Source organism: Heterodontus francisci, chromosome 37 (genome assembly GCF_036365525.1).
Source record: "Heterodontus francisci isolate sHetFra1 chromosome 37, sHetFra1.hap1, whole genome shotgun sequence".
Taxonomy (NCBI): Eukaryota; Metazoa; Chordata; class Chondrichthyes; order Heterodontiformes; family Heterodontidae; genus Heterodontus; species Heterodontus francisci.
This window is the reverse complement of record NC_090407.1, coordinates 20,153,452-20,178,474: the sequence shown is the minus strand read 5'-3', so window position 1 is coordinate 20,178,474 and position 25,023 is coordinate 20,153,452. Positions and strand designations below refer to the sequence as shown.

The window sequence follows — 25,023 nt, the reverse complement described above, 5'->3', positions numbered from 1 at the left end:
TAGGCAACTGATCTGTAATGTTAGGCAACTGATCTGTAGTGTTAGGCAACTGATCTGTAATGTTAGGCAACTGATCTGTAGTGTTAGGCAAGTGATCTGTAGTGTTAGGCAACTGTTCTGTAGTGTGAGGTGAATGTTCTGTAGAGTCAGGCAACTGATGTGTAGTGTTAGGCAATTGATCTGCAATATTAGGGAACTGATTTGTAGTGTTAGGGAACTGATCTGTCATGTTAGGCAGCTGATTTGTAGTGTTAGGCAACTGTTCTGTAGTGTTAGGCAACTGATCTCTAGTGTTAGGCAACTGATCTGTAGTGTTAGGCACATGATTTGTAGTGTTAGGCAACTGTTCTGTAGTGTTAGGGAAATGATCTCTAGTGTTCGGCAACTGTTCTGTAGTGTTAGGGAACTGATCTGTAGTGTTAGGCAACTGTTCTGTAGTGTTAGGCAACTGTTCTGTAGTGTTAGGCAACTGTTCTGTACTGTTCGGCAACTGTTCTGTAGTGTTAGGGAACTGATCTCCAGTGTTAGGCAAATGTTGTGTAGTGTTAGGCAACTGATCTGTAGTGTTAGGCAACTGATCTGTAGTGTTAGGCAATTGTTCTGTAGTGTTAGGCAACTGTTCTGTAATGTTAGGCAACTGATCTGTAGTGTTAGGGAACTGTTCTGCAGAGTTAGGCAACTGATTTGTAGTGTTAGGGAACTGTTCTGTAGTGTGAGGTGAATGTTCTGTAGAGTCAGGCAACTGTTCTGTAGTGTTAGGCAACTGTTCTGTAGTGTTAGGCAACTGTTCTGTAGTGTTAGGCAACTGATTTGTAGTGTTAGGGAACTGATCTGTACTGTTCGGCAACTGATCTGCAGTGTTAGGCATCTGATTTGTGGAGTTAGGCAAGCGTTCTGTAGTGTTAGGCAACTGATCTGTAGTGTTAGGCAACTGATCTGTAGTGTTAGGCAACTGATTTGTAGTGTTAGGCAACTGTTCTGTAGTGTTAGGGAACTGATCTCGAGTGTGAGGCAACTGATCTGCAGTGTTAGGCAACTGTTCTGTAGTGTTAGGCAACTGTTCTGTAGTGTTAGACAACTGTTCTGTAGTGTTAGACAACTGTTCTGTCGTGTTAGTCAACTGTTCTGTAGTGTTAGGCAACTGCTCTGTTGTGTTAGGCAACTGATCTGTAGTGTTAGGCAACTGATCTGTAGTGTTAGGCAACTGATCTGTAGTGTTAGGCAACTGTTCTGAAGTGTTAAGCAACTGTTCTGTAGTGTTAGGCAACTGATCTGTAGTGTTAGGCAACTGTTCTGTAGTGTTCGGCAACTGATCTGTAGTGTTAGGGAACTGATCTGTAGTGTTAGGCAACTGTTCTGTAGTGTTTGGCAAGAGTTCTGTTGTGTTAAGCAACTGTTCTGCAGTGTTAGGCAACTGATCTGTAGTGTTAGGCAACTGTTCTGTAGTGTTAAGCAACTGTTCTGTAGTGTTAAGCAACTGTTCTGTAGTGTTAAGCAACTGTTCTGTAGTGTTAGGCAACTGATCTGTAGTGTTAGGCAACTGTTCTGTAGTGTTAGGCAACTGATCTGTAGTGTTCGGCAACAGTTCTGTAGTGTTAAGCAACTGTTCTGCAGTGTTGTGCAACTGATCTGTAGTGTTAGGCAACTGATCTGTAGTGTTAGGCAACTGATCTGTAATGTTAGGCAACTGATCTGTAGTGTTAGGCAACTGATCTGTAATGTTAGGCAACTGATCTGTAGTGTTAGGCAACTGATCTGTAGTGTTAGGCAAGTGATCTGTAGTGTTAGTCAACTGATCTGTAGTGTTAGTCAACTGATCTGTAGTGTTAGTTAACTGTTCTGTAGTGTTAGACAACTGTTCTGTAGTGTTAGGCAACTGTTCTGTAGTGTTAGGGAACTGATCTCGAGTGTGAGGCAACTGATCTGTAATGTTAGGCAACTGATCTGTAATGTTAGGCAACTGATCTGTAGTGTTAGGCAACTGTTCTGTAGTGTTAGACAACTGTTCTGTAGTGTTAGGCAACTGTTCTGTAGTGTTAGGGAACTGATCTCGAGTGTGAGGCAACTGATCTGTAGTGTTAGGCAACTGTTCTGTAGTGTTAAGCAACTGTTCTGTAGTGTTCGGCAACTGATCTGTAGTGTTAGGCAACTGATCTGTAATGTTAGGCAACTGATCTGTAGTGTTCGGCAACTGTTCTGTAGTGTTAGGAAACTGATCTGTAGTGTTCGGCAACTGTTCTGTCGTGTTAGGCAACTGATCTGTAGTGTTAGGCAACTGTTCTGTAGTGTTAGTCAACACATTTGTAGTATTAGGCAACTGATTTGAAGTGTTACGCAACTGTTCTGTCGTGTTAGGCAACTGATCTGTAGTGTTAGGCAACTGTTCTGTAGTGTGAGGTGAATGTTCTCTAGAGTCAGGCAACTGATGTGTAGTGTTAGACAATTGATCGGTGATATTAGGGAACTGATCTCCAGTGTTAGGGAACTGATCTCTAGTGTTAGGCAACTGAATTGTAGTGTTAGGCAACTGTTCTGTAGTGTTAGGCAACTGTTCTGTAGTGTGAGGCAACTGATCTGTAGTGTTAGGCAACTGTTCTGTAGTGTTAGGCAACTGTTCTGTAGTGTGAGGCAACTGTTCTGTAGTGTTAGGCAACTGATCTGTAGTGTTAGGCAACTGATCTGTAGTGTTAGGCAACTGTTCTGTAGTGTTAGTCAACACATTTGTAGTATTAGGCAACTGATTTGCAGTGTTAGGCAACTGATTTGTAGTGTTAGGCAACTGATCTGTAGTGTTAGGCAACTGATCTGTAGTGTTAGGCAACTGTTCTGTAGTGTTAGTCAACACATTTGTAGTATTAGGCAACTGATTTGTAGTGTTAGGCAACTGTTCTGTAGTGTTAGGCAACTGTTCTGTAGTGTGAGGTGAATGTTCTGTAGAGTCAGGCAACTGATGAGTAGTGTTAGGCAATTGATCTGTAATATTAGGGAACTGATTTGTAGTGTTAGGGAACTGATCTATAGTGTTAGGCAACTGATCTCTAGTGTTAGGGAACTGATCTCTAGTGTTAGGCAACTGAATTGTAGTGTTAGGCAACTGATCTGTAGTGTTAGGCAACTGATTTGTAGTGTTAGGCAAATGTTCTGTAGTGTTAGGGAACTGATCTCGAGTGTGAGGCAACTGATCTGCAGTGATAGGCAACTGATCTGTAGTGTTAGGCAACTGATCTGTAGTGTTAGGCAACTGTTCTGTAGCGTTAGGCAACTGTTCTGTAGTGTTAGGCAACTGTTCTGTAGTGTTAGACAACTGTTCTGTCATGTTAGTCAACTGTTCTGTAGTGTTAGGCAACTGCTCTGTAGTGTTAGGCAACTGATCTGCAGTGTTAGGCAACTGTTCTGCAGTGTTCGGCAACTGATCTGTAGTGTTAGGGAACTGATCTGTAGTGTTAGGCAACTGTTCTGTAGTGTTAGGTAAGAGTTCTGTAGTGTTAAGCAACTGTTCTGCAGTGTTAGGCAACTGATCTGTAGTGTTAGGCAACTGATCTGTAGTGTTAGGCAACTGTTCTGTAGTGTTAAGCAACTGTTCTGTAGTGTTAGGCAACTGATCTGTAGTGTTAGGCAGCTGTTCTGTAGTGTTCGGCAACTGATCTGTAGTGTTAGGGAACTGATCTGTAGTGTTAGGCAACTGTTCTGTAGTGTTAGGCAAGAGTTCTGTAGTGTTAAGCAACTGATCTGTAGTGTTAGGCAACTGTTCTGTAGTGTTAAGCAACTGTTCTGTAGTGTTAGGCAACTGATCTGTAGTGTTAGGCAGCTGTTCTGTAGTGTTCGGCAACTGATCTGTAGTGTTAGGGAACTGATCTGTAGTGTTAGGCAACTGTTCTGTAGTGTTAGGCAAGAGTTCTGTAGTGTTAAGCAACTGTTCTGCAGTGTTAGGCAACTGATCTGTAGTGTTAGGCAACTGTTCTGTAGTGTTAGGCAACTGATCTGTAGTGTTAGGCAACTGTTCTGTAGTGTTAGGCAACTGATCTGTAGTGTTCGGCAACAGTTCTGTAGTGTTAAGCAACTGTTCTGCAGTGTTGTGCAACTGATCTGTAGTGTTAGGCAACTGATCTGTAATGTTAGGCAACTGATCTGTAGTGTTAGGCAACTGATCTGTAATGTTAGGCAACTGATCTGTAGTGTTAGGCAAGTGATCTGTAGTGTTAGGCAACTGTTCTGTAGTGTGAGGTGAATGTTCTGTAGAGTCAGGCAACTGATGTGTAGTGTTAGGCAATTGATCTGCAATATTAGGGAACTGATTTGTAGTGTTAGGGAACTGATCTGTCATGTTAGGCAGCTGATTTGTAGTGTTAGGCAACTGTTCTGTAGTGTTAGGCAACTGATCTCTAGTGTTAGGCAACTGATCTGTAGTGTTAGGCACATGATTTGTAGTGTTAGGCAACTGTTCTGTAGTGTTAGGGAAATGATCTCTAGTGTTCGGCAACTGTTCTGTAGTGTTAGGGAACTGATCTGTAGTGTTAGGCAACTGTTCTGTAGTGTTAGGCAACTGTTCTGTAGTGTTAGGCAACTGTTCTGTACTGTTCGGCAACTGTTCTGTAGTGTTAGGGAACTGATCTCCAGTGTTAGGCAAATGTTGTGTAGTGTTAGGCAACTGATCTGTAGTGTTAGGCAACTGATCTGTAGTGTTAGGCAATTGTTCTGTAGTGTTAGGCAACTGTTCTGTAATGTTAGGCAACTGATCTGTAGTGTTAGGGAACTGTTCTGCAGAGTTAGGCAACTGATTTGTAGTGTTAGGGAACTGTTCTGTAGTGTGAGGTGAATGTTCTGTAGAGTCAGGCAACTGTTCTGTAGTGTTAGGCAACTGTTCTGTAGTGTTAGGCAACTGTTCTGTAGTGTTAGGCAACTGTTCTGTACTGTTCGGCAACTGTTCTGTAGTGTTAGGGAACTGATCTCTAGTGTTAAGCAACTGTTCTGTAGTGTTAGGCAACTGATTTGTAGTGTTAGGGAACTGATCTGTACTGTTCGGCAACTGATCTGCAGTGTTAGGCATCTGATTTGTGGAGTTAGGCAAGCGTTCTGTAGTGATAGGGAACTGATCTCTAGTGATAGGGAACTGTTCTCTAGTGTTAGGCAACTGATCTGTAGTGTTAGGCAACTGATCTGTAGTGTTAGGCAACTGATCTGTAGTGTTAGGCAACTGATCTGTAGTGTTAGGCAACTGATTTGTAGTGTTAGGCAACTGTTCTGTAGTGTTAGGGAACTGATCTCGAGTGTGAGGCAACTGATCTGCAGTGATAGGCAACTGATCTGTAGTGTTAGGCAACTGTTCTGTAGCGTTAGGCAACTGTTCTGTAGTGTTAGGCAACTGTTCTGTAGTGTTAGACAACTGTTCTGTCGTGTTAGTCAACTGTTCTGTAGTGTTAGGCAACTGCTCTGTTGTGTTAGGCAACTGATCTGTAGTGTTAGGCAACTGATCTGTAGTGTTAGGCAACTGTTCTGCAGTGTTCGGCAACTGATCTGTAGTGTTAGGGAACTGATCTGTAGTGTTAGGCAACTGTTCTGTAGTGTTAGGCAACTGTTCTGTAGTGTTAGGCAAGAGTTCTGTAGTGTTAAGCAACTGTTCTGCAGTGTTAGGCAACTGATCTGTAGTGTTAGGCAACTGATCTGTAGTGTTAGGCAACTGTTCTGTAGTGTTAAGCAACTGTTCTGTAGTGTTAGGCAACTGATCTGTAGTGTTAGGCAACTGTTCTGTAGTGTTCGGCAACTGATCTGTAGTGTTAGGGAACTGATCTGTAGTGTTAGGCAACTGTTCTGTAGTGTTTGGCAAGAGTTCTGTAGTGTTAAGCAACTGTTCTGCAGTGTTAGGCAACTGATCTGTAGTGTTAGGCAACTGTTCTGTAGTGTTAAGCAACTGATCTGTAGTGTTAGGCAACTGTTCTGTAGTGTTAAGCAACTGTTCTGTAGTGTTAGGCAACTGATCTGTAGTGTTAGGGAACTGATCTCGAGTGTGAGGCAACTGATCTGTAATGTTAGGCAACTGATCTGTAATGTTAGGCAACTGATCTGTAGTGTTAGGCAACTGTTCTGTAGTGTTAGACAACTGTTCTGTAGTGTTAAGCAACTGTTCTGTAGTGTTCGGCAACTGATCTGTAGTGTTAGGAAACTGATCTGTAGTGTTCGGCAACTGTTCTGTCGTGTTAGGCAACTGATCTGTAGTGTTAGGCAACTGTTCTGTAGTGTTAGTCAACACATTTGTAGTATTAGGCAACTGATTTGAAGTGTTACGCAACTGTTCTGTCGTGTTAGGCAACTGTTCTGTAGTGTGAGGTGAATGTTCTCTAGAGTCAGGCAACTGATGTGTGGTGTTAGACAATTGATCGGTGATATTAGGGAACTGATTTGTAGTGTTAGGGAACTGATTTGTAGTGTTAGGCAACTGAATTGTAGTGTTAGGCAACTGTTCTGTAGTGTTAGGCAACTGTTCTGTAGTGTGAGGCAACTGATCTGTAGTGTTAGGCAACTGATCTGTAGTGTTAGGCAACTGTTCTGTAGTGTTAGTCAACACATTTGTAGTATTAGGCAACTGATTTGCAGTGTTAGGCAACTGATTTGTAGTGTTAGGCAACTGATTTGTAGTGTTAGGCAACTGATCTGTAGTGTTAGGCAACTGATCTGTAGTGTTAGGCAACTGTTCTGTAGTGTTAGTCAACACATTTGTAGTATTAGGCAACTGATTTGTAGTGTTAGGCAACTGTTCTGTAGTGTTAGGCAACTGTTCTGTAGTGTGAGGTGAATGTTCTGTAGAGTCAGGCAACTGATGAGTAGTGTTAGGCAATTGATCTGTAATATTAGGGAACTGATTTGTAGTGTTAGGGAACTGATCTATAGTGTTAGGCAACTGATCTCTAGTGTTAGGGAACTGATCTCTAGTGTTAGGCAACTGAATTGTAGTGTTAGGCAACTGTTCTGTAGTGTTAGGCAACTGATCTCTAGTGTTAGGCAACTGATCTGTAGTGTTAGGCACATGATTTGTAGTGTTAGGCAACTGTTCTGTAGTGTTAGGGAAATGATCTCTAGTGTTCGGCAACTGTTCTGTAGTGTTAGGGAACTGATCTGTAGTGTTCGGCAACTGTTCTGTAGTGTTAGGGAACTGATCTGTAGTGTTAGGCAACTGTTCTGTAGTGTTAGGCAACTGTTCTGTAGTGTTAGGCAACTGTTCTGTACTGTTCGGCAACTGATCTGTAATGTTAGGCAACTGATCTGTAGTGTTAGGCAACTGTTCTGTAGTGTTAGACAACTGTTCTGTAGTGTTAGGCAACTGTTCTGTAGTGTTAGGGAACTGATCTCGAGTGTGAGGCAACTGATCTGTAGTGTTAGGCAACTGTTCTGTAGTGTTAAGCAACTGTTCTGTAGTGTTCGGCAACTGATCTGTAGTGTTAGGCAACTGATCTGTAATGTTAGGCAACTGATCTGTAGTGTTCGGCAACTGTTCTGTCGTGTTAGGCAACTGATCTGTAGTGTTAGGCAACTGTTCTGTAGTGTTAGTCAACACATTTGTAGTATTAGGCAACTGATTTGAAGTGTTAGGCAACTGATCAGTACTGTAAGGCAACTGATCAGTACTGTAAGGCAACTGTTCTGCAGTGTTCGGCAACTGATCTGTAGTGTTAGGGAACTGATCTGTAGTGTTAGGCAACTGTTCTGTAGTGTTAGGCAAGAGTTCTGTAGTGTTAAGCAACTGTTCTGCAGTGTTAGGCAACTGTTCTGTAGTGTTAGACAACTGTTCTGTAGTGTTAGGCAACTGTTCTGTAGTGTTAGGGAACTGATCTCGAGTGTGAGGCAACTGATCTGTAGTGTTAGGCAACTGATCTGTAGTGTTAGGCAACTGATCAGTACTGTAAGGCAACTGATCAGTACTGTAAGGCAACTGATCAGTACTGTAAGGCAACTGATCTGTCATGTTAGGCAACTGATCTGTCGTGTTAGGCAACTGTTCTGTAGTGTTAGGCAACTGTTCTGTAGTGTTACGCAACTGTTCTGTAGTGTTACGCAACTGTTCTGTAGTGTTACGCAACTGTTCTGTAGTGTTACGCAACTGTTCTGTAATGTTAGGCAACTGTTCTGTAGTGTTAGGCAACTGTTCTGTAGTGTGAGGTGAATGTTCTGTGGAGTCAGGCAACTGATGAGTAGTGTTAGGCAATTGATCTGTAATATTAGGGAACTGATTTGTAGTGTTAGGCAACTGATCTGTAATGTTAGGCAACTGATCTGTAGTGTTAGGAAACTGTTCTGCAGTGTTAGGCAACTGATCTGTAGTGTTAAGCAACTGATCTGTAGTGTTAGGCAACTGATCTGTAATGTTAGGCAACTGATCTGTCGTGTTAGGAAACTGATCTGTAGTGTTAAGCAACTGTTCTGCAGTGTTAGGCAACTGATCTGTAGTGTTCGGCAACTGTTCTGTAGTGTTCGGCAACTGTTCTGTAGTGTTAGGAAACTGATCTGTAGTGTTAGGAAACTGATCTGTAGTGTTCGGCAACTGTTCTGCAGTGTTAGGCAACTGATCTGTAGTGTTAGGCAACTGATCTGGAGTGTTAGGCAACTGATCTGTAGTGTTAGACAACTGTTCTGTAGTGTTAGGCAACTGTTCTGTAGTGTTAGGAAACTGATCTGTAGTGTTCGGCAACTGTTCTGTCGTGTTAGGCAACTGATCAGTACTGTTAGGCAACTGTTCTGTAGTGTTAGTCAACACATTTGTAGTATTAGGCAACTGATTTGAAGTGTTACGCAACTGTTCTGTAGTGTTAGGCAACTGATCTGTAGTGTTAGGCAACTGTTCTGTAGTGTGAGGTGAATGTTCTCTAGAGTCAGGCAACTGATGTGTAGTGTTAGACAATTGATCGGTGATATTCGGGAACTGATTTGTAGTGTTAGGGAACTGATCTCCAGTGTTAGGCAGCTGATTTGTAGTGTTAGGCAACTGATCTCTAGTGTTAGGGAACTGATCTCTAGTGTTAGGCAACTGAATTGTAGTGTTAGGCAACTGTTCTGTAGTGTTACGCAACTGTTCTGTAATGTTCGGCAACTGATCTGTAGTGTTCGGCAACTGTTCTGTAGTGTTAGTCAACACATTTGTAGTATTAGGCAACTGATTTGTAGTGTTAGGCAACTGATTTGTAGTGTTAGGCAACTGTTCTGTAGTGTTAGGCAACTGTTCTGTAGTGTGAGGTGAATGTTCTGTAGAGTCAGGCAACTGATGAGTAGTGTTAGGCAATTGATCTGTAATATTAGGGAACTGATTTGTAGTGTTAGGGAACTGATCTCTAGTGTTAGGCAGCTGATTTGTAGTGTTAGGCAACTGATTTGTAGTGTTAGGCAACTGTTCTGCAGTGTTAGGCAACTGTTCTGCAGTGTTAGGCAACTGATCTGCAGTGTTAGGCAACTGATCTGTAGTGTTAGGCAACTGATCTGCAGTGTTAGGCAACTGATCTGTAGTGTTAGGCAACTGATCTGTAGTGTTAGGCAACTGATCTGTCGTGTTAGGCAACTGATCTGTCGTGTTAGGCAACTGTTCTGTAGTGTTAGGCAACTGTTCTGTAGTGTTACGCAACTGTTCTGTAGTGTTACGCAACTGTTCTGTAATGTTAGGCAACTGATCTGTCGTGTTAGGCAACTGTTCTGTAGTGTTAGTCAACACATTTGTAGTATTAGGCAACTGATTTGTAGTGTTAGGCAACTGATTTGTAGTGTTAGGCAACTGTTCTGTAGTGTTAGGCAACTGTTCTGTAGTGTTAGGCAACTGTTCTGTAGTGTGAGCTGAATGTTCTGTGGACTCAGGCAACTGATGAGTAGTGTTAGGCAATTGATCTGTAATATTAGGGAACTGATCTCTCGTGTTAGGCAGCTGATTTGTAGTGTTAGGCAACTGATTTGTAGTGTTAGGCAACTGTTCTGCACTGTTAGGCAACTGTTCTGCAGTGTTAGGCAACTGATCTGCAGTGTTAGGCAACTGTTCTGTAGTGTGAGGTGAATGTTCTGTAGAGTGAGGCAACTGATGTGTAGTGTTAGGCAATTGATCTGTAATATTAGGGAACTGATTTGTAGTGTTAGGGAACTGATCTCCAGTGTCAGGCAACTGTTCTGTAGTGTTAGGCAACTGATCTGTCGTGTTAGGCAACTGTTCTGTAGTGTGAGGTGAATGTTCTGTCGAGTGAGGCAACTGATGAGTAGTGTTAGGCAATTGATCTGTAATATTAGGGAACTGATTTGTAGTGTTAGGGAACTGATCTCCAGTGTTAGGCAGCTGATTTGTAGTGTTAGGCAGCTGATGTGTAGTGTTAGGCATCTGTTCGGTAGTGTCAGGCAACTGTTCTGTAGTGTTAGGCAACTGTTCTGTAGTGTTAGGCAACTGTTCTGCAGTGTTAGTCAACACATTTGTAGTATTAGGCAACTGATTTGAAGTATTACGCAACTGTTCTGCAGTGTTAGGCAACTGTTCTGCAGTGTTAGGCAATTGTTCTGTAGTGTTAGGCAACTGATTTGTAGTGTTAGGCAACTGTTCTGTAGTGTTAGGCAACTGATCTGGAGTGTCAGGTAACTGTTCTGTGGTGTGAGGTGAATGTTCTGTAGTGTTAGGCAACTGATTTGTAGTGTTAGGCAACTGATCAGTACTGTAAGGCAACTGATCTGTCGTGTTAGGCAACTGATCTGCAGTGTTAGGCAACTGATCTGTAGTGTTAGGCAACTGATCTGTAGTGTTAGGCAACTGATCAGTACTGTAAGGCAACTGATCTGTCGTGTTACGCAACTGTTCTGTAATGTGAGTTGAATCTTCTGCAGTGGTAGTCAACTGTGCTGCAGAGTTAGGGAACTGTTCTGTTGTGTTAGGCAACTGTTCTGCAGTGTTAGGCAATTGTTCTGTAGTGTTAGGCAACTGAATTGTAGTGTTAGGCAACTGTTCTGTAGTGTTAGGCAACTGTTCTGTAGTGTTAGGCAACTGTTCTGCACTGATAGGCGGCTGCTCTGTGGTGTTAGTCATCTGATTTGTTGTGTTAGGCAACTGTTCTGTAATGTGAGTTGAATCTTCTGCAGTGGTAGTCAACTGTGCTGCAGAGTTAGGGAACTGTTCTGTCGTGTTAGGCAACTGTTCTGCAGTGTTAGGCAATTGTTCTGTAGTGTTAGGCAACTGAATTGTAGTGTTACGCAACTGTTCTGTAGCGGTAGGCAACTGTGCTGCAGAGTTAGGGAACTGTTCTGTAGTATTAGGCAACTGAATTGTAGTGTTAGGCAATTGTTCTGTCCTGTTAAGCAACTGTTCTGTAGTGTTAGGCAACTGATCTGTAGTGTTAGGCAACTGATCTGTAGTGTTAGGCAACTGATCTGTAGTGTTAGGCAACTGATTTGTAGTGTTAGGCAACTGATTTGTAGTGTTAGGCAACTGTTCTGTAGTGTTAGGCAACTGATCTGTAGTGTTAGGCAACTGTTCTGTAGTGTTAGGCAACTGATCTGTATTGTGAGGCAACTGTTCTGTAGTGTTAGGCAACTGATCTGTAGTGTTAGGCAACTGTTCTGTAGTGTGAGGCAACTGTTCTGTAGTGTTAGACAACAGTTCTGTCGTGTTAGGCAACTGATCTGTAGTGTTAGGCAGCTGATCCTTAGTGTTAGGGAACTGATCTGTCGTGTTAGGCAACTGTTCTGTTGTGATAGACAACTGTTCTGTTATGTCAGGCAACTGATCTGTAGTGTTAGGCAACACATTTTTAGTGTTAGGCAACTGAATTGACGTGTTAGGCAACTGTTCTGTAGTGTTTGGTGGCTGTTCTGAAGTGTTAGGCAACTGTTCTGTCGTGTTAGGCAACTGTTCTGTCGTGTTAGGCAACTGTTCTGTCGTGTTAGGCAACTGATCTGTAGTGTTAGGCAACTGATCTGTAGTGTTACGCAACTGATCTGTAGTGTTCGGGAACTGTTCTGTAACGTTAGGGGACTGATCTGTAGTGTTCGGGAACTGTTCTGTAACGTTAGGGAACTGAGGTATAGTGTTAGGAAACTGATCTGTCGTGTTCGGCAACTGACCTGTAACGTTAGGGAACTGATCTGTAGTGTTAGGGAACTGATCTCCAGTGTTAGGCAGCTGATTTGTAGTGTTAGGCAACTGATCTCTAGTGTTAGGGAATTGATCTGTAGTGTTAGGCAATTGAATTGTAGTGTTAGGCAACTGTTCTGTAGTGTTACGCAACTGTTCTGTAATGTTAGGCAACTGATCTGTAGTGTTAGGCAACTGTTCTGTAGTGTTAGTCAACACATTTGTAGTATTAGGCAACTGATTTGTAGTGTTCGGCAACTGATTTGTAGTGTTAGGCAACTGTTCTGTAGTGTTTGGCAACTGATCTGTAGTGTTAGGCAACTGATCTGTAGTGTTAGGCAACTGTTCTGTAGTGTGAGGTGAATGTTCTGTAGAGTCAGGCAACTGATGAGTAGTGTTAGGCAATTGATCTGTAATATTAGGGAACTGATTTGTAGTGTTAGGCAACTGATTTGTAGTGTTAGGCAACTGATCAGTACTGTAAGGCAACTGTTCTGTCATGTTAGGCAACTGATCTGTCGTGTTAGGCAACTGATCAGTACTGTAAGGCAACTGTTCTGTCATGTTAGGCAACTGATCTGTCGTGTTAGGCAACTGTTCTGTAGTGTTACGCAACTGTTCTGTAGTGTTAGGCAACTGTTCTGCAGTGTTCGGCAACTGATCTGTAGTGTTAGGCAACTGATCTGTAGTGTTAGGCAACTGATCAGTACTGTAAGGCAACTGTTCTGTCATGTTAGGCAACTGATCTGTCGTGTTAGGCAACTGTTCTGTAGTGTTACGCAACTGTTCTGTAGTGTTAAGCAACTGTTCTGCACTGTTAGGCGGCTGCTCTGTGGTGTTAGTCAACTGATTTGTTGTGTTAGGCAACTGTTCTGTAATGTGAGTTGAATCTTCTGTAGTGGTAGTCAACTGTGCTGCAGCCTTAGGGAACTGTTCTGCAGTGTTAGGCAACTGTTCTGCAGTGTTAGGCAATTGTTCTGTAGTGTTAGGCAACTGAATTGTAGTGTTAGGCAACTGTTCTGTAGTGTTCGGCAACTGTTCTGCATTGAAAGGCGGCTGCTCTGTGGTGTTAGTCATCTGATTTGTTGTGTTATGCAACTGTTCTGTAATGTGAGTTGAATCTTCTGTAGCGGTAGGCAACTGTGCTGCAGAGTTAGGGAACTGTTCTGTAGTATTAGGCAACTGAATTGTAGTGTTAGGCAATTGTTCTGTCCTGTTAAGCAACTGTTCTGTAGTGTTAGGCAACTGATCTGTAGTGTTAGGCAACTGATTTGTCGTGTTAGGCAACTGATTTGTAGTGTTAGGCAACTGTTCTGTCGTGTTAAGCAACTGTTCTGTAGTGTTAGGCAACTGTTCTGTAGTGTTAGGCAACTGATCTGTAGTGTGAGGCAACTGATCTGTAATGTTAGGCAACTGATCTGTAGTGTTAGGCAACTGATCTGTAGTGTTAGTCAACTGATCTGTAGTGTTAGGCAACTGTTCTGTAGTGTTAGACAACTGTTCTGTAGTGTTAGACAACTGTTCTGTAGTGTTAGGCAACTGTTCTGCACTGATAGGCGGCTGCTCTGTGGTGTTAGTCATCTGATTTGTTGTGTTAGGCAACTGTTCTGTAATGTGAGTTGAATCTTCTGCAGTGGTAGTCAACTGTGCTGCAGAGTTAGGGAACTGTTCTGTCGTGTTAGGCAACTGTTCTGCAGTGTTAGGCAATTGTTCTGTAGTGTTAGGCAACTGAATTGTAGTGTTAGGCAACTGTTCTGTAGCGGTAGGCAACTGTGCTGCAGAGTTAGGGAACTGTTCTGTAGTATTAGGCAACTGAATTGTAGTGTTAGGCAATTGTTCTGTCCTGTTAAGCAACTGTTCTGTAGTGTTAGGCAACTGATCTGTAGTGTTAGGCAACTGATCTGTAGTGTTAGGCAACTGATTTGTAGTGTTAGGCAACTGATTTGTAGTGTTAGGCAACTGTTCTGTAGTGTTAGGCAACTGATCTGTAGTGTTAGGCAACTGTTCTGTAGTGTTAGGCAACTGTTCTGTAGTGTTAGGCAACTGATCTGTATTGTGAGGCAACTGTTCTGTAATGTGAGTTGAATCTTCTGTAGTGTTAGTCAACTGTGCTGCAGCCTTAGGGAACTGTTCTGCCGTGTTAGGCAACTCTGCTGCAGAGTTAGGCAACTGTTCTGTAGTATTAGGCAACTGAATTGTAGTGTTAGGCAATTGTTCTGTCCTGTTAAGCAACTGTTCTGTAGTGTTAGGCAACTGATTTGTTGTGTTAGGCAACTGTTCTGCACTGATAGGCGGCTGCTCTGTGGTGTTAGTCATCTGATTTGTTGTGTTATGCAACTGTTCTGTAATGTGAGTTGAATCTTCTGTAGCGGTAGGCAACTGTGCTGCAGAGTTAGGGAACTGTTCTGTAGTATTAGGCAACTGAATTGTAGTGTTAGGCAATTGTTCTGTCCTGTTAAGCAACTGTTCTGTAGTGTTAGGCAACTGATCTGTAGTGTTAGGCAACTGATCTGTAGTGTTAGGCAACTGATTTGTAGTGTTAGGCAACTGATTTGTAGTGTTAGGCAACTGTTCTGTCGTGTTAGGCAACTGTTCTGTAGTGTTAGGCAACTGTTCTGTAGTGTTAGGCAACTGATCTGTAGTGTTAGGCAACTGTTCTGTAGTGTTAGGCAACTGATCTGTGGTGTGAGGCAACTGTTCTGTAGTGTTAGGCAACTGATCGGTAGTGTTAGGCAACTGTTCTGTAGTGTTAGGCAACTGTTCTGTAGTGTGAAGCAACTGTTCTGTAGTGTGAGGCAACTGTTCTGTAGTGTTAGACAACTGTTCTGTCGTGTTAGGCAACTGATCTGTAGTGTTAGGCAGCTGATCCTTAGTGTTAGGGAACTGATCTGTCGTGTTTGGCAACTGTTCTGTTGTGATAGACAACTGTTCTGTTATGTCAGGCAACTGATCTGTAGTGTTAGGCAACACATTTTTAGTGTTGGGCAACTGAATTGACGTGTTAGGCAACTGTTCTGAAGTGTTTGGTGGCTGTTCTGATGTGTTAGGCAACTGTTCTGTCGTGTTAGGCAACTGTTCTGTCGTGTTAGGCAACTGTTCTGTCGTGTTAGGCAACTGATCTGTAGTGTTAGGCAACTGATCTGTAGTGTTACTCAACTGATCTGTAGTGTTCGGGAACTGTTCTGTAACGTTAGGGGACTGATCTGTAGTGTTCGGGAACTGTTCTGTAACGTTAGGGAACTGAGGTATAGTGTTAGGAAACTGATCTGTCGTGTTCGGCAACTGACCTGTAACGTTAGGGAACTGATCTGTAGTGTTAGGCAACTGATCTGTAGTGTTAGGCAACTGATCTGTAGTGTTAGGCAACTGTTCTGTAGTGTTAGGCAACTGTTCTGTAGTGTTAGGCAACTGTTCTGTAGTGTTAGGCAACTGATCTGTAGTGTTAGGCAACTGTTCTGCAGTGTTAGGCAACTGTTCTGCAGTGTTAGGCAACTGTTCTGTAGTGTTAGGCAACTGTTCTGCAGTGTTAGGCAACTGTTCTGTAATATTAGGGAACTGATTTGTAGTGTTAGGCAACTGTTCTGTAGTGTGAGACAACTGTTCTGTAGTGTTAGGCAACTGTTCTGTAGTGTTAGGCAACTGATCTGGAGTGTTAGGCAACTGTTCTGTGGAGTGAGGTGAATGTTCTGTAGTGTTAGGCAACTGATTTGTAGTGTTAGGCAACTGTTCAGTAGTGTTAGGCAACTGTTCTGTAGTGTGAGACAACTGTTCTGTAGTGTTAGGCAACTGTTCTGTAGTGTTAGGCAACTGATCTGCAGTGTTAGGCAACTGTTCTGTAGTGTGAGTTGAATCTTCTGTAGCGGTAGGCAACTGTGCTGCAGAGTTAGGGAACTGTTCTGTAGTATTAGGCAACTGAATTGTAGTGTTAGGCAATTGTTCTGTCCTGTTAAGCAACTGTTCTGTAGTGTTAGGCAACTGATCTGTAGTGTTAGGCAACTGATCTGTAGTGTTAGGCAACTGATTTGTAGTGTTAGGCAACTGTTCTGTCGTGTTAAGCAACTGTTCTGTAGTGTTAGGCAACTGATCTGTAGTGTTAGGCAACTGTTCTGTAGTGTTAGGCAACTGATCTGTAGTGTGAGGCAACTGTTCTGTAGTGTTAGGCAACTGATCTGTAGTGTTAGGCAACTGTTCTGTAGTGTGAGGCAACTGTTCTGTAGTGTTAGACAACTGTTCTGTCGTGTTAGGCAACTGATCTGTAGTGTTAGGCAGCTGATCCTTAGTGTTAGGGAACTGATCTGTCGTGTTAGGCAACTGATCTGTTGTGATAGACAACTGTTCTGTTATGTCAGGCAACTGATCTGTAGTGTTAGGCAACACATTTTTAGTGTTAGGCAACTGAATTGACGTGTTAGGCAACTGTTCTGTAGTGTTTGGTGGCTGTTCTGAAGTGTTAGGCAACTGTTCTGTCGTGTTAGGCAACTGTTCTGTCGTGTTAGGCAACTGTTCTGTCGTGTTAGGCAACTGATCTGTAGTGTTAGGCAACTGATCTGTAGTGTTACTCAACTGATCTGTAGTGTTCGGGAACTGTTCTGTAACGTTAGGGGACTGATCTGTAGTGTTCGGGAACTGTTCTGTAACGTTAGGGAACTGAGGTATAGTGTTAGGAAACTGATCTGTCGTGTTCGGCAACTGACCTGTAACGTTAGGGAACTGATCTGTAGTGTTAGGCAACTGATCTGTAGTGTTAGGCAACTGATCTGTAGTGTTAGGCAACTGATCTGTAGTGTTAGGCAACTGTTCTGTAGTGTTAGGCAACTGATCTGTAGTGTTAGGCAACTGTTCTGCAGTGTTAGGCAACTGTTCTGTAGTGTTAGGCAACTGTTCTGTAGTGTTAGGCAACTGTTCTGTAATATTAGGGAACTGATTTGTAGTGTTAGGCAACTGTTCTGTAGTGTGAGACAACTGTTCTGTAGTGTTAGGCAACTGTTCTGTAGTGTTAGGCAACTGATCTGGAGTGTTAGGCAACTGTTCTGTGGTGTGAGGTGAATGTTCTGTAGTGTTAGGCAACTGTTCAGTAGTGTTAGGCAACTGTTCAGTAGTGTTAGGCAACTGTTCTGTAGTGTGAGACAACTGTTCTGTAGTGTTAGGCAACTGTTCTGTAGTGTTAGGCAACTGATCTGCAGTGTTAGGCAACTGTTCTGTAGTGTGAGTTGAATCTTCTGTAGCGGTAGGCAACTGTGCTGCAGAGTTAGGGAACTGTTCTGTAGTATTAGGCAACTGAATTGTAGTGTTAGGCAATTGTTCTGTCCTGTTAAGCAACTGTTCTGTAGTGTTAGGCAACTGATCTGTAGTGTTAGGCAACTGATCTGTAGTGTTAGGCAACTGATTTGTAGTGTTAGGCAACTGTTCTGTCGTGTTAAGCAACTGTTCTGTAGTGTTAGGCAACTGATCTGTAGTGTTAGGCAACTGTTCTGTAGTGTTAGGCAACTGATCTGTAGTGTGAGGCAACTGTTCTGTAGTGTTAGGCAACTGATCTGTAGTGTTAGGCAACTGTTCTGTAGTGTGAGGCAACTGTTCTGTAGTGTTAGACAACTGTTCTGTCGTGTTAGGCAACTGATCTGTAGTGTTAGGCAGCTGATCCTTAGTGTTAGGGAACTGATCTGTCGTGTTAGGCAACTGTTCTGTTGTGATAGACAACTGTTCTGTTATGTCAGGCAACTGATCTGTAGTGTTAGGCAACACATTTTTAGTGTTAGGCAACTGAATTGACGTGTTAGGCAACTGTTCTGTAGTGTTTGGTGGCTGTTCTGAAGTGTTAGGCAACTGTTCTGTCGTGTTAGGCAACTGTTCTGTCGTGTTAGGCAACTGTTCTGTCGTGTTAGGCAACTGATCTGTAGTGTTAGGCAACTGATCTGTAGTGTTACTCAACTGATCTGTAGTGTTCGGGAACTGTTCTGTAACGTTAGGGGACTGATCTGTAGTGTTCGGGAACTGTTCTGTAACGTTAGGGAACTGAGGTATAGTGTTAGGAAACTGATCTGTCGTGTTCGGCAACTGACCTGTAACGTTAGGGAACTGATCTGTAGTGTTAGGCAACTGATCTGTAGTGTTAGGCAACTGTTCTGTAGTGTTAGGCAACTGTTCTGTAGTGTTAGGCAACTGATCTGTAGTGTTAGGCAACTGTTCTGCAGTGTTAGGCAACTGTTCTGTAGTGTTAGGCAACTGTTCTGTAGTGTTAGGCAACTGTTCTGTAATATTAGGGAACTGATATGTAGTGTTAGGCAACTGTTCTGTAGTGTGAGGCAACTGTTCTGTAGTGTTAGGCAACTGTTCTGTAGTGTTAGGCAACTGATCTGGAGTGTTAGGCAACTGTTCTGTGGTGTGAGGTGAATGTTCTGTAGTGTTAGGCAACTGATTTGTAGTGTTAGGCAACTGTTCTGTAGTGTTAGGCAACTGTTCTGTAGTGTGAGACAACTGTTCTGTAGTGTTAGGCAACTGTTCTGTAGTGTTAGGCAACTGTTCTGTAGTGTTAGGCAACTGATCTGCAGTGTTAGGCAACTGTTCTGTAGTGTTAGAAAACTGTTCTGTTATGTCAGGCAACTGATCTGTAGTGCTAGGCAACACACTTTTAGTGTTAGGCAACTGAATTGACGTGTTAGCGGACTGTTCTGTCGTGTTAGGCAACTGTTCTGTAGTGTTTGGTGGCTGTTCTGAAGAGTCAGGCAACTGTTCTGTTGTGTTACTCAACTGATCTGTAGTGTTCGGGAACTGAGGTATAGTGTTAGGAAACTGATCTGTCGTGTTCGGCAACGGACCTGTAACGTTAGGGAACTGATCTGTAGTGTTCGGGAACTGTTCTGTAACGTTAGGGAACTGAGGTATAGTGTTAGGCAACTGATCTGTCGTGTTCGGCAACTGACCTGTAACGTTAGGGAACTGATCTGTAGTGTTAGGCAACTGTTCTGTAGTGTTAGGCAATTGATCTGTAATATTAGGGAACTGATTTGTCGTGTTAGGGAACTGATCCCTAGTGTTAGGCAGCTGATGTGTAGTGTTAGGCAGCTGATGTGTAGTGTTAGGCAACTGTTCTGTAGTGTTAGGCAACTGATCTGTAGTGTTAGGCAACTGTTCGGTAGTGTCAGGCAACTGATTTGTAGTGTTAGGCAACTGTTCTGTAGTGTTAGGCAACTGATCTGTAGTGTGAGGCAACTGTTCGGTAGTTTCAGGCAACTGATTTGTAGTGTTCGGCAACTGAACTGCAGTGTTCGGCAACTGTTCTGTAGTGTTAGGCAACTGATCTGTAGTGTTAGGCAACTGATCAGTACTGTTAGGCAACTGTTCTGTAGTGTTAGTCAACACATTTGTAGTATTAGGCAACTGATTTGAAGTGTTACGCAACTGTTCTGTAGTGTTAGGCCACTGATCTGCAGTGTTAGGCAACTGTTCTGTAGTGTGAGGTGAATGTTCTCTGGAGTCAGGCAACTGATGTGTAGTGTTAGACAATTGATCGGTGATATTAGGGAACTGATTTGTAGTGTTAGGGAACTGATCTCTAGTGTTAGGCAACTGAATTGTAGTGTTAGGCAACTGTTCTGTAGTGTTACGCAACTGTTCTGTAATGTTAGGCAACTGATCTGTAGTGTTAGGCAACTGTTCTGTAGTGTTAGTCAACACATTTGTAGTATTAGGCAACTGATTTGTAGTGTTCGGCAACTGATTTGTAGTGTTAGGCAACTGTTCTGTAGTGTTTGGCAACTGATCTGTAGTGTTAGGCAACTGTTCTGTAGTGTGAGGCAACTGTTCTGCAGTGTTAGGCAACTGATCTGTAGTGTTAGCCAACTGATCTGTAGTGTTAGGCAACTGATCAGTACTGTAAGGCAACTGTTCTGTCATGTTAGGCAACTGATCTGTCGTGTTAGGCAACTGATCTGTCGTGTTAGGCAACTGTTCTGTAGTGTTACGCAACTGTTCTGTAGTGTTAGGCAACTGTTCTGCACTGTTAGGCGGCTGCTCTGTGGTGTTAGTCAACTGATTTGTTGTGTTAGGCAACTGTTCTGTAATGTGAGTTGAATCTTCTGTAGTGGTAGTCAACTGTGCTGCAGAGTTAGGGAACTGTTCTGCAGTGTTAGGCAACTGTTCTGCAGTGTTAGGCAATTGTTCTGTAGTGTTAGGCAACTGAATTGTAGTGTTAGGCAACTGTTCTGCACTGATAGGCGGCTGCTCTGTGGTGTTAGTCATCTGATTTGTTGTGTTATGCAACTGTTCTGTAATGTGAGTTGAATCTTCTGTAGCGGTAGGCAACTGTGCTGCAGAGTTAGGGAACTGTTCTGTAGTATTAGGCAACTGAATTGTAGTGTTAGGCAATTGTTCTGTCCTGTTAAGCAACTGTTCTGTAGTGTTAGGCAACTGATCTGTAGTGTTAGGCAACTGATTTGTCGTGTTAGGCAACTGATTTGTAGTGTTAGGCAACTGTTCTGTCGTGTTAAGCAACTGTTCTGTAGTGTTAGGCAACTGTTCTGTAGTGTTAGGCAACTGATCTGTAGTGTGAGGCAACTGATCTGTAGTGTGAGGCAACTGTTCTGTAGTGTTAGGCAACTGATCTGGAGTGTTAGGCAACTGTTCTGTAGTGTGAGGCAACTGTTCTGTTCTGTCAGGCAACTGATCTGTAGTGTTAGGCAACACATTTTTAGTGTTAGGCAACTGAATTGACGTGTTAGGCAACTGATCTGTAGTGTTTGGTGGCTGTTCTGAAGTGTTAGGCAACTGTTCTGTCGTGTTAGGCAACTGTTCTGTCGTGTTAGGCAACTGTTCTGTCGTGTTAGGCAACTGATCTGTAGTGTTACTCAACTGATCTGTAGTGTTCGGGAACTGTTCTGTAACGTTAGGGGACTGATCTGTAGTGTTCGGGAACTGTTCTGTAACGTTAGGGAACTGAGGTATAGTGTTAGGAAACTGATCTGTCGTGTTCGGCAACTGACCTGTAACGTTAGGGAACTGATCTGTAGTGTTAGGCAACTGATCTGTAGTGTTAGGCAACTGTTCTGTAGTGTTAGGCAACTGTTCTGTAGTGTTAGGCAACTGATCTGTAGTGTTCGGCAACTGTTCTGTAGTGTTAGGCAACTGATCTGTAGTGTTAGGCAACTGTTCTGTAGTGTGAGGTGAATGTTCTGTCGAGTGAGGCAACTGATGTGTAGTGTTAGGCAGCTGATGTGTAGTGTTAGGCATCTGTTCCGTAGTGTCAGGCAACTGATTTGTAGTGTTAGGCAACTGTTCTGTAGTGTTAGGCAACTGATCTGTAGTGTTAGGCAACTGTTCTGTAGTGTTAGTCAACACATTTGTAGTATTAGGCAACTGATTTGAAGTATTACGCAACTTTACTGTAGTGTTAGGCAACTGTTCTGCAGTGTTAGGCAATTGTTCTGTAGTGTTAGGCAACTGATTTGTAGTGTTAGGCAACTGTTCTGTAGTGTTAGTCAACTGTTCTGCACTGATAGGCGGCTGCTCTGTGGTGTTAGTCAACTGATTTGTTGTGTTAGGCAACTGTTCTGTAATGTGAGTTGAATCTTCTGTCGTGGTAGGCAACTGTGCTGCATAGTTAGGGAACTGTTCTGTGGTATTAGGCAACTGAATTGCAGTGTGAGGCAACTGTTCTGTAGTGTTAGGCAACTGATCTGTAGTGTTAGGCAACTGTTCTGTAGTTTTCGGCAAATGTTCTGCAGTGTTAGGCAACTGATCTGTTGTGTTACGCAACAGTTCTGTAGTGGTAGGGAACTGTTCTGTAGTGTGAAGTGAATGTTGTGTAGTGTTAGGGAACTGATCAGTAGTGTTAGGGAACTGTTCTGTAACATTTGGGAACTGATCTATATTGTTCGGGAACTGTTCTGTCGTGTTAGGCAACTGTTCTGTCGTGTTAGGCAACTGATCTGTAGTGTTACTCAACTGATCTGTAGTGTTCGGGAACTGTTCTGTAACATTAGGGGACTGATCTGTAGTGTTCGGGAACTGTTCTGTAACGTTAGGAAACTGAGGTATAGTGTTAGGAAACTGATCTGTCGTGTTCGGCAACTGACCTGTAACGTTAGGGAACTGATCTGTAGTGTTAGGCAACTGATCTGTAGTGTTAGGCAACTGTTCTGTAGTGTTAGGCAACTGTTCTGTAGTGTTAGGCAACTGATCTGTAGTGTTCGGCAACTGTTCTGTAGTGTTAGGCAACTGATCTGTAGTGTTAGGCAACTGTTCTGTAGTGTGAGGTGAATGTTCTGTCGAGTGAGGCAACTGATGTGTAGTGTTAGGCAATTGATCTGTAATATTAGGGAACTGATTTGTAGTGTTAGGGAACTGATCAGTAGTGTTAGGGAACTGTTCTGTAACGTTTGGGAACTGATCTATATTGTTCGGGAACTGATCTGTCGTGCTAGGCAACTGATCTGTCGTGTTAAGTAACTGATCTGCAGTGTTCCACAACTGTGCTGTAGTGTTCGGCAACAGATTTGTAGTGTTTGGCAAATGTTCTGTAATGGTAGGCAACTGTTTTGTGGTGGTAGGCAACTGTTCTGTGGTGTGAGGGGAATGTTGTGTTGTGTTAGGCAACTGATTTGTAGAGTTAGGCAACTGTTCTGTAGTGTGAGGTGAACGTTCCGTAGTGTTAGGCAACTGATCTGTAGTGTTAGTCAACACATATGTAGTATTAGGCAACTGATTTGAAGTGTTACGCAACTGTTCTGTAGTGTTAGGCAACTGTTCTGCACTGATAGGCGGCTGCTTTGTGGTGTTAGTCAACTGCTTTGTTGTGTTAGGCAACTTTTCTGTAATGTGAGTTGAATCTTCTGTCGTGGTCGGCAACTGTGCTGCAGAGTTAGGGAACTGTTCTGTAGTGTTTGGCAACTGAATTGTAGTGTTAGGCAACTGTTCTGCAGTGTTAGGCAATTGTTCTGTAGTGTTAGGCAACTGATCTGTAGTTTTAGGCAACTGTTCTGTACTGTTAGGCAACTGAATTGTCGTGTTAGGCAACTGAATTGTAGTGTTAGGCAACTGTTCTGTAGTGTTCGGCAACTGTTCTGTGATGTTAGACAACTGAATTGTAGTGTGAGGCAACTGTTCTGTAGTGTTAGGCAACTGTTCTGTGGTGTTAGGCAACTGATCTGTAGTTTTAGGCAACTTTTCTGTCGTGTTAGGCAACTGAATTGTAGTGTTAGGCAACTGTTCTGTAGTGTTATGCAACTGTTCTGTGGTGTTAGGCAACTGAATTGTAGTGTGAGGCAACTGTTCTGTAGTGTTAGGCAACTGTTCTGTAGTGTTAGGCAACTGTTCTGTGGTGTTGGGCAACTGTTCTGTGGTGTTAGGCAACTGAATTGTAGTGTGAGGCAACTGTTCTGTAGTGTGAGGCAACTGTTCTGTAGTGTTAGGCAACTGTTCTGTAGTTTTCGGCAAATGTTCTGCAGTGTTAGGCAACTGATCTGTTGTGTTAGGCAACAGTTCTGTAGTTTTCGGCAACTGTTCTGTAGTGTGAAGTGAATGTTGTGTAGTGTTAGGGAACTGATCTGTAGTGTTACTCAACTGATCTGTAATGTTAGGGAACTGATCTGTAACGTTAGGGAACTGATCTATAGTGTTAAGTAACTGATCTGCAGTGTTCCACAACTGTGCTGTCGTGTTCGGCAACAGATTTGTAGTGTTTGGCAAATGTTCTCTAATGGTAGGCAACTGTTCTGTGGTGTGAGGGGAATGTTGTGTGGTGTTAGGCAACTGATCTGTAGTGTTAGTCAACACATTTGTCGTATTAGGCAACTGATTTGAAGTGTTACGCAACTGTTCTGTTGTGTTAGGCAACTGTTCTGCACTGTTCGGCGGCTGCTCTGTGGTGTTAGTCAACTGATTTGTTGAGTTAGGCATCTGTTCTGTAATGTGAGTTGAATCTTCTGTAGTGGTCGGCAACTGATTTGTAGTGTGAGGCAACTGTTCTGTAGTTTTCGGCAACTGTTCTGTTGTGTGAAGTGAATGTTGTGTAATGTTAGGGAACTGATCTGTCGTGTTCGGCAAGTGTTCTGTAGTGTTAGGGAACGGCTCTGTAGTGTTCGGGAACTGTTCTGTAGTGTTCGGGAACTGTTCTGTCGTGTTAGGCAACCGTTCTGTAGTGTTAGGCAACCGTTCTGTAGTGTTAGGCAACCGTTCTGTAGTATCAGGCAACGGTTCTGTCATGTTAGGCAACTGATCTCGAGTGTTAGGCAACTGATATGTAATGTTAGGCAACTGATCTGCAGTGTTAGGCAACTGTTCTGTCGTGTTGGGCAACTGTTCTGTCGTGTTAGGCAACGGTTCTGTAGTGTTCGGCAACGGTTCTGTAGTGTTCGGCAACTGTTCTGTCGTGTTAGGCAACTGTTCTGTCGTGTTAGGCAACGGTTCTGTAGTGTTAGGCAACTGTTCTGTCGTGTTAGGCAACTGTTCTGTCGTGTTAGGCAACTGTTCTGTAGTGTTAGGCAACGGTTCTGTCGTGTTAGGCAACTGTTCTGTCGTGTTAGGTAACTGATCTGCATTGTTAGGCAACGGTTCTGTCGTGTTAGGCAACTGTTCTGTCGTGTTAGGCAACGGTTCTGTCGTGTTAGGCAACTGTTCTGTCGTGTTAGGCAACTGATCTGCAGTGTTAGGCAACTGTTCTGTCGTGTTAGGCAAGTGATCTGTAGTGTTAGGCAACTGTTCTGTCGTGTTAGGGAAAAGTTCTGTCGTGTTAGGGAAAAGTTCTGTCGTGTTAGGGAACTGTTCTGTCGTGTTAGGCAACTGTTCTGTCGTGTTAGGGAACTGTTCTGTCGTGTTAGGCAACTGTTCTGTCGTGTTAGGCAACTGTTCTGTCGTGTTAGGCAACTGATCTGTAGTGTTAGGCAACTGTTCTGTAGTGTTAGGCAACTGTTCTGTCGTGTTAGGCAACTGATCTGCAGTGTTAGGCAACTGTT

At 43.1% G+C, this 25,023-nt stretch overlaps 1 protein-coding gene across 1 annotated transcript in view; it reads right to left on the bottom strand.

Annotated features, from left to right (window-relative positions):
- Positions 1-3,317: 3,317 nt before the first annotated feature.
- LOC137352012 (mucin-3B-like) overlaps positions 3,318-25,023 on the bottom strand; it is a 29,603-nt gene continuing 7,897 nt past the window's right edge. The window contains exons 2-17 of the mRNA XM_068016990.1: positions 22,448-24,477; positions 21,177-22,225; positions 18,703-20,450; positions 17,649-18,219; positions 17,019-17,164; positions 14,877-15,447; positions 14,058-14,528; positions 13,554-13,919; positions 11,538-13,289; positions 9,601-11,294; positions 8,713-9,399; positions 7,621-8,601; positions 7,022-7,362; positions 6,283-6,937; positions 3,432-5,346; positions 3,318-3,330 (exon numbers count right to left, since the gene is read on the bottom strand). Coding sequence (XP_067873091.1) covers positions 3,318-3,330; positions 3,432-5,346; positions 6,283-6,937; positions 7,022-7,362; positions 7,621-8,601; positions 8,713-9,399; positions 9,601-11,294; positions 11,538-13,289; positions 13,554-13,919; positions 14,058-14,528; positions 14,877-15,447; positions 17,019-17,164; positions 17,649-18,219; positions 18,703-20,450; positions 21,177-22,225; positions 22,448-24,477 — 14,990 coding nt within the window. The remainder of the gene's footprint in view (positions 3,331-3,431; positions 5,347-6,282; positions 6,938-7,021; positions 7,363-7,620; positions 8,602-8,712; positions 9,400-9,600; positions 11,295-11,537; positions 13,290-13,553; positions 13,920-14,057; positions 14,529-14,876; positions 15,448-17,018; positions 17,165-17,648; positions 18,220-18,702; positions 20,451-21,176; positions 22,226-22,447; positions 24,478-25,023) is intronic.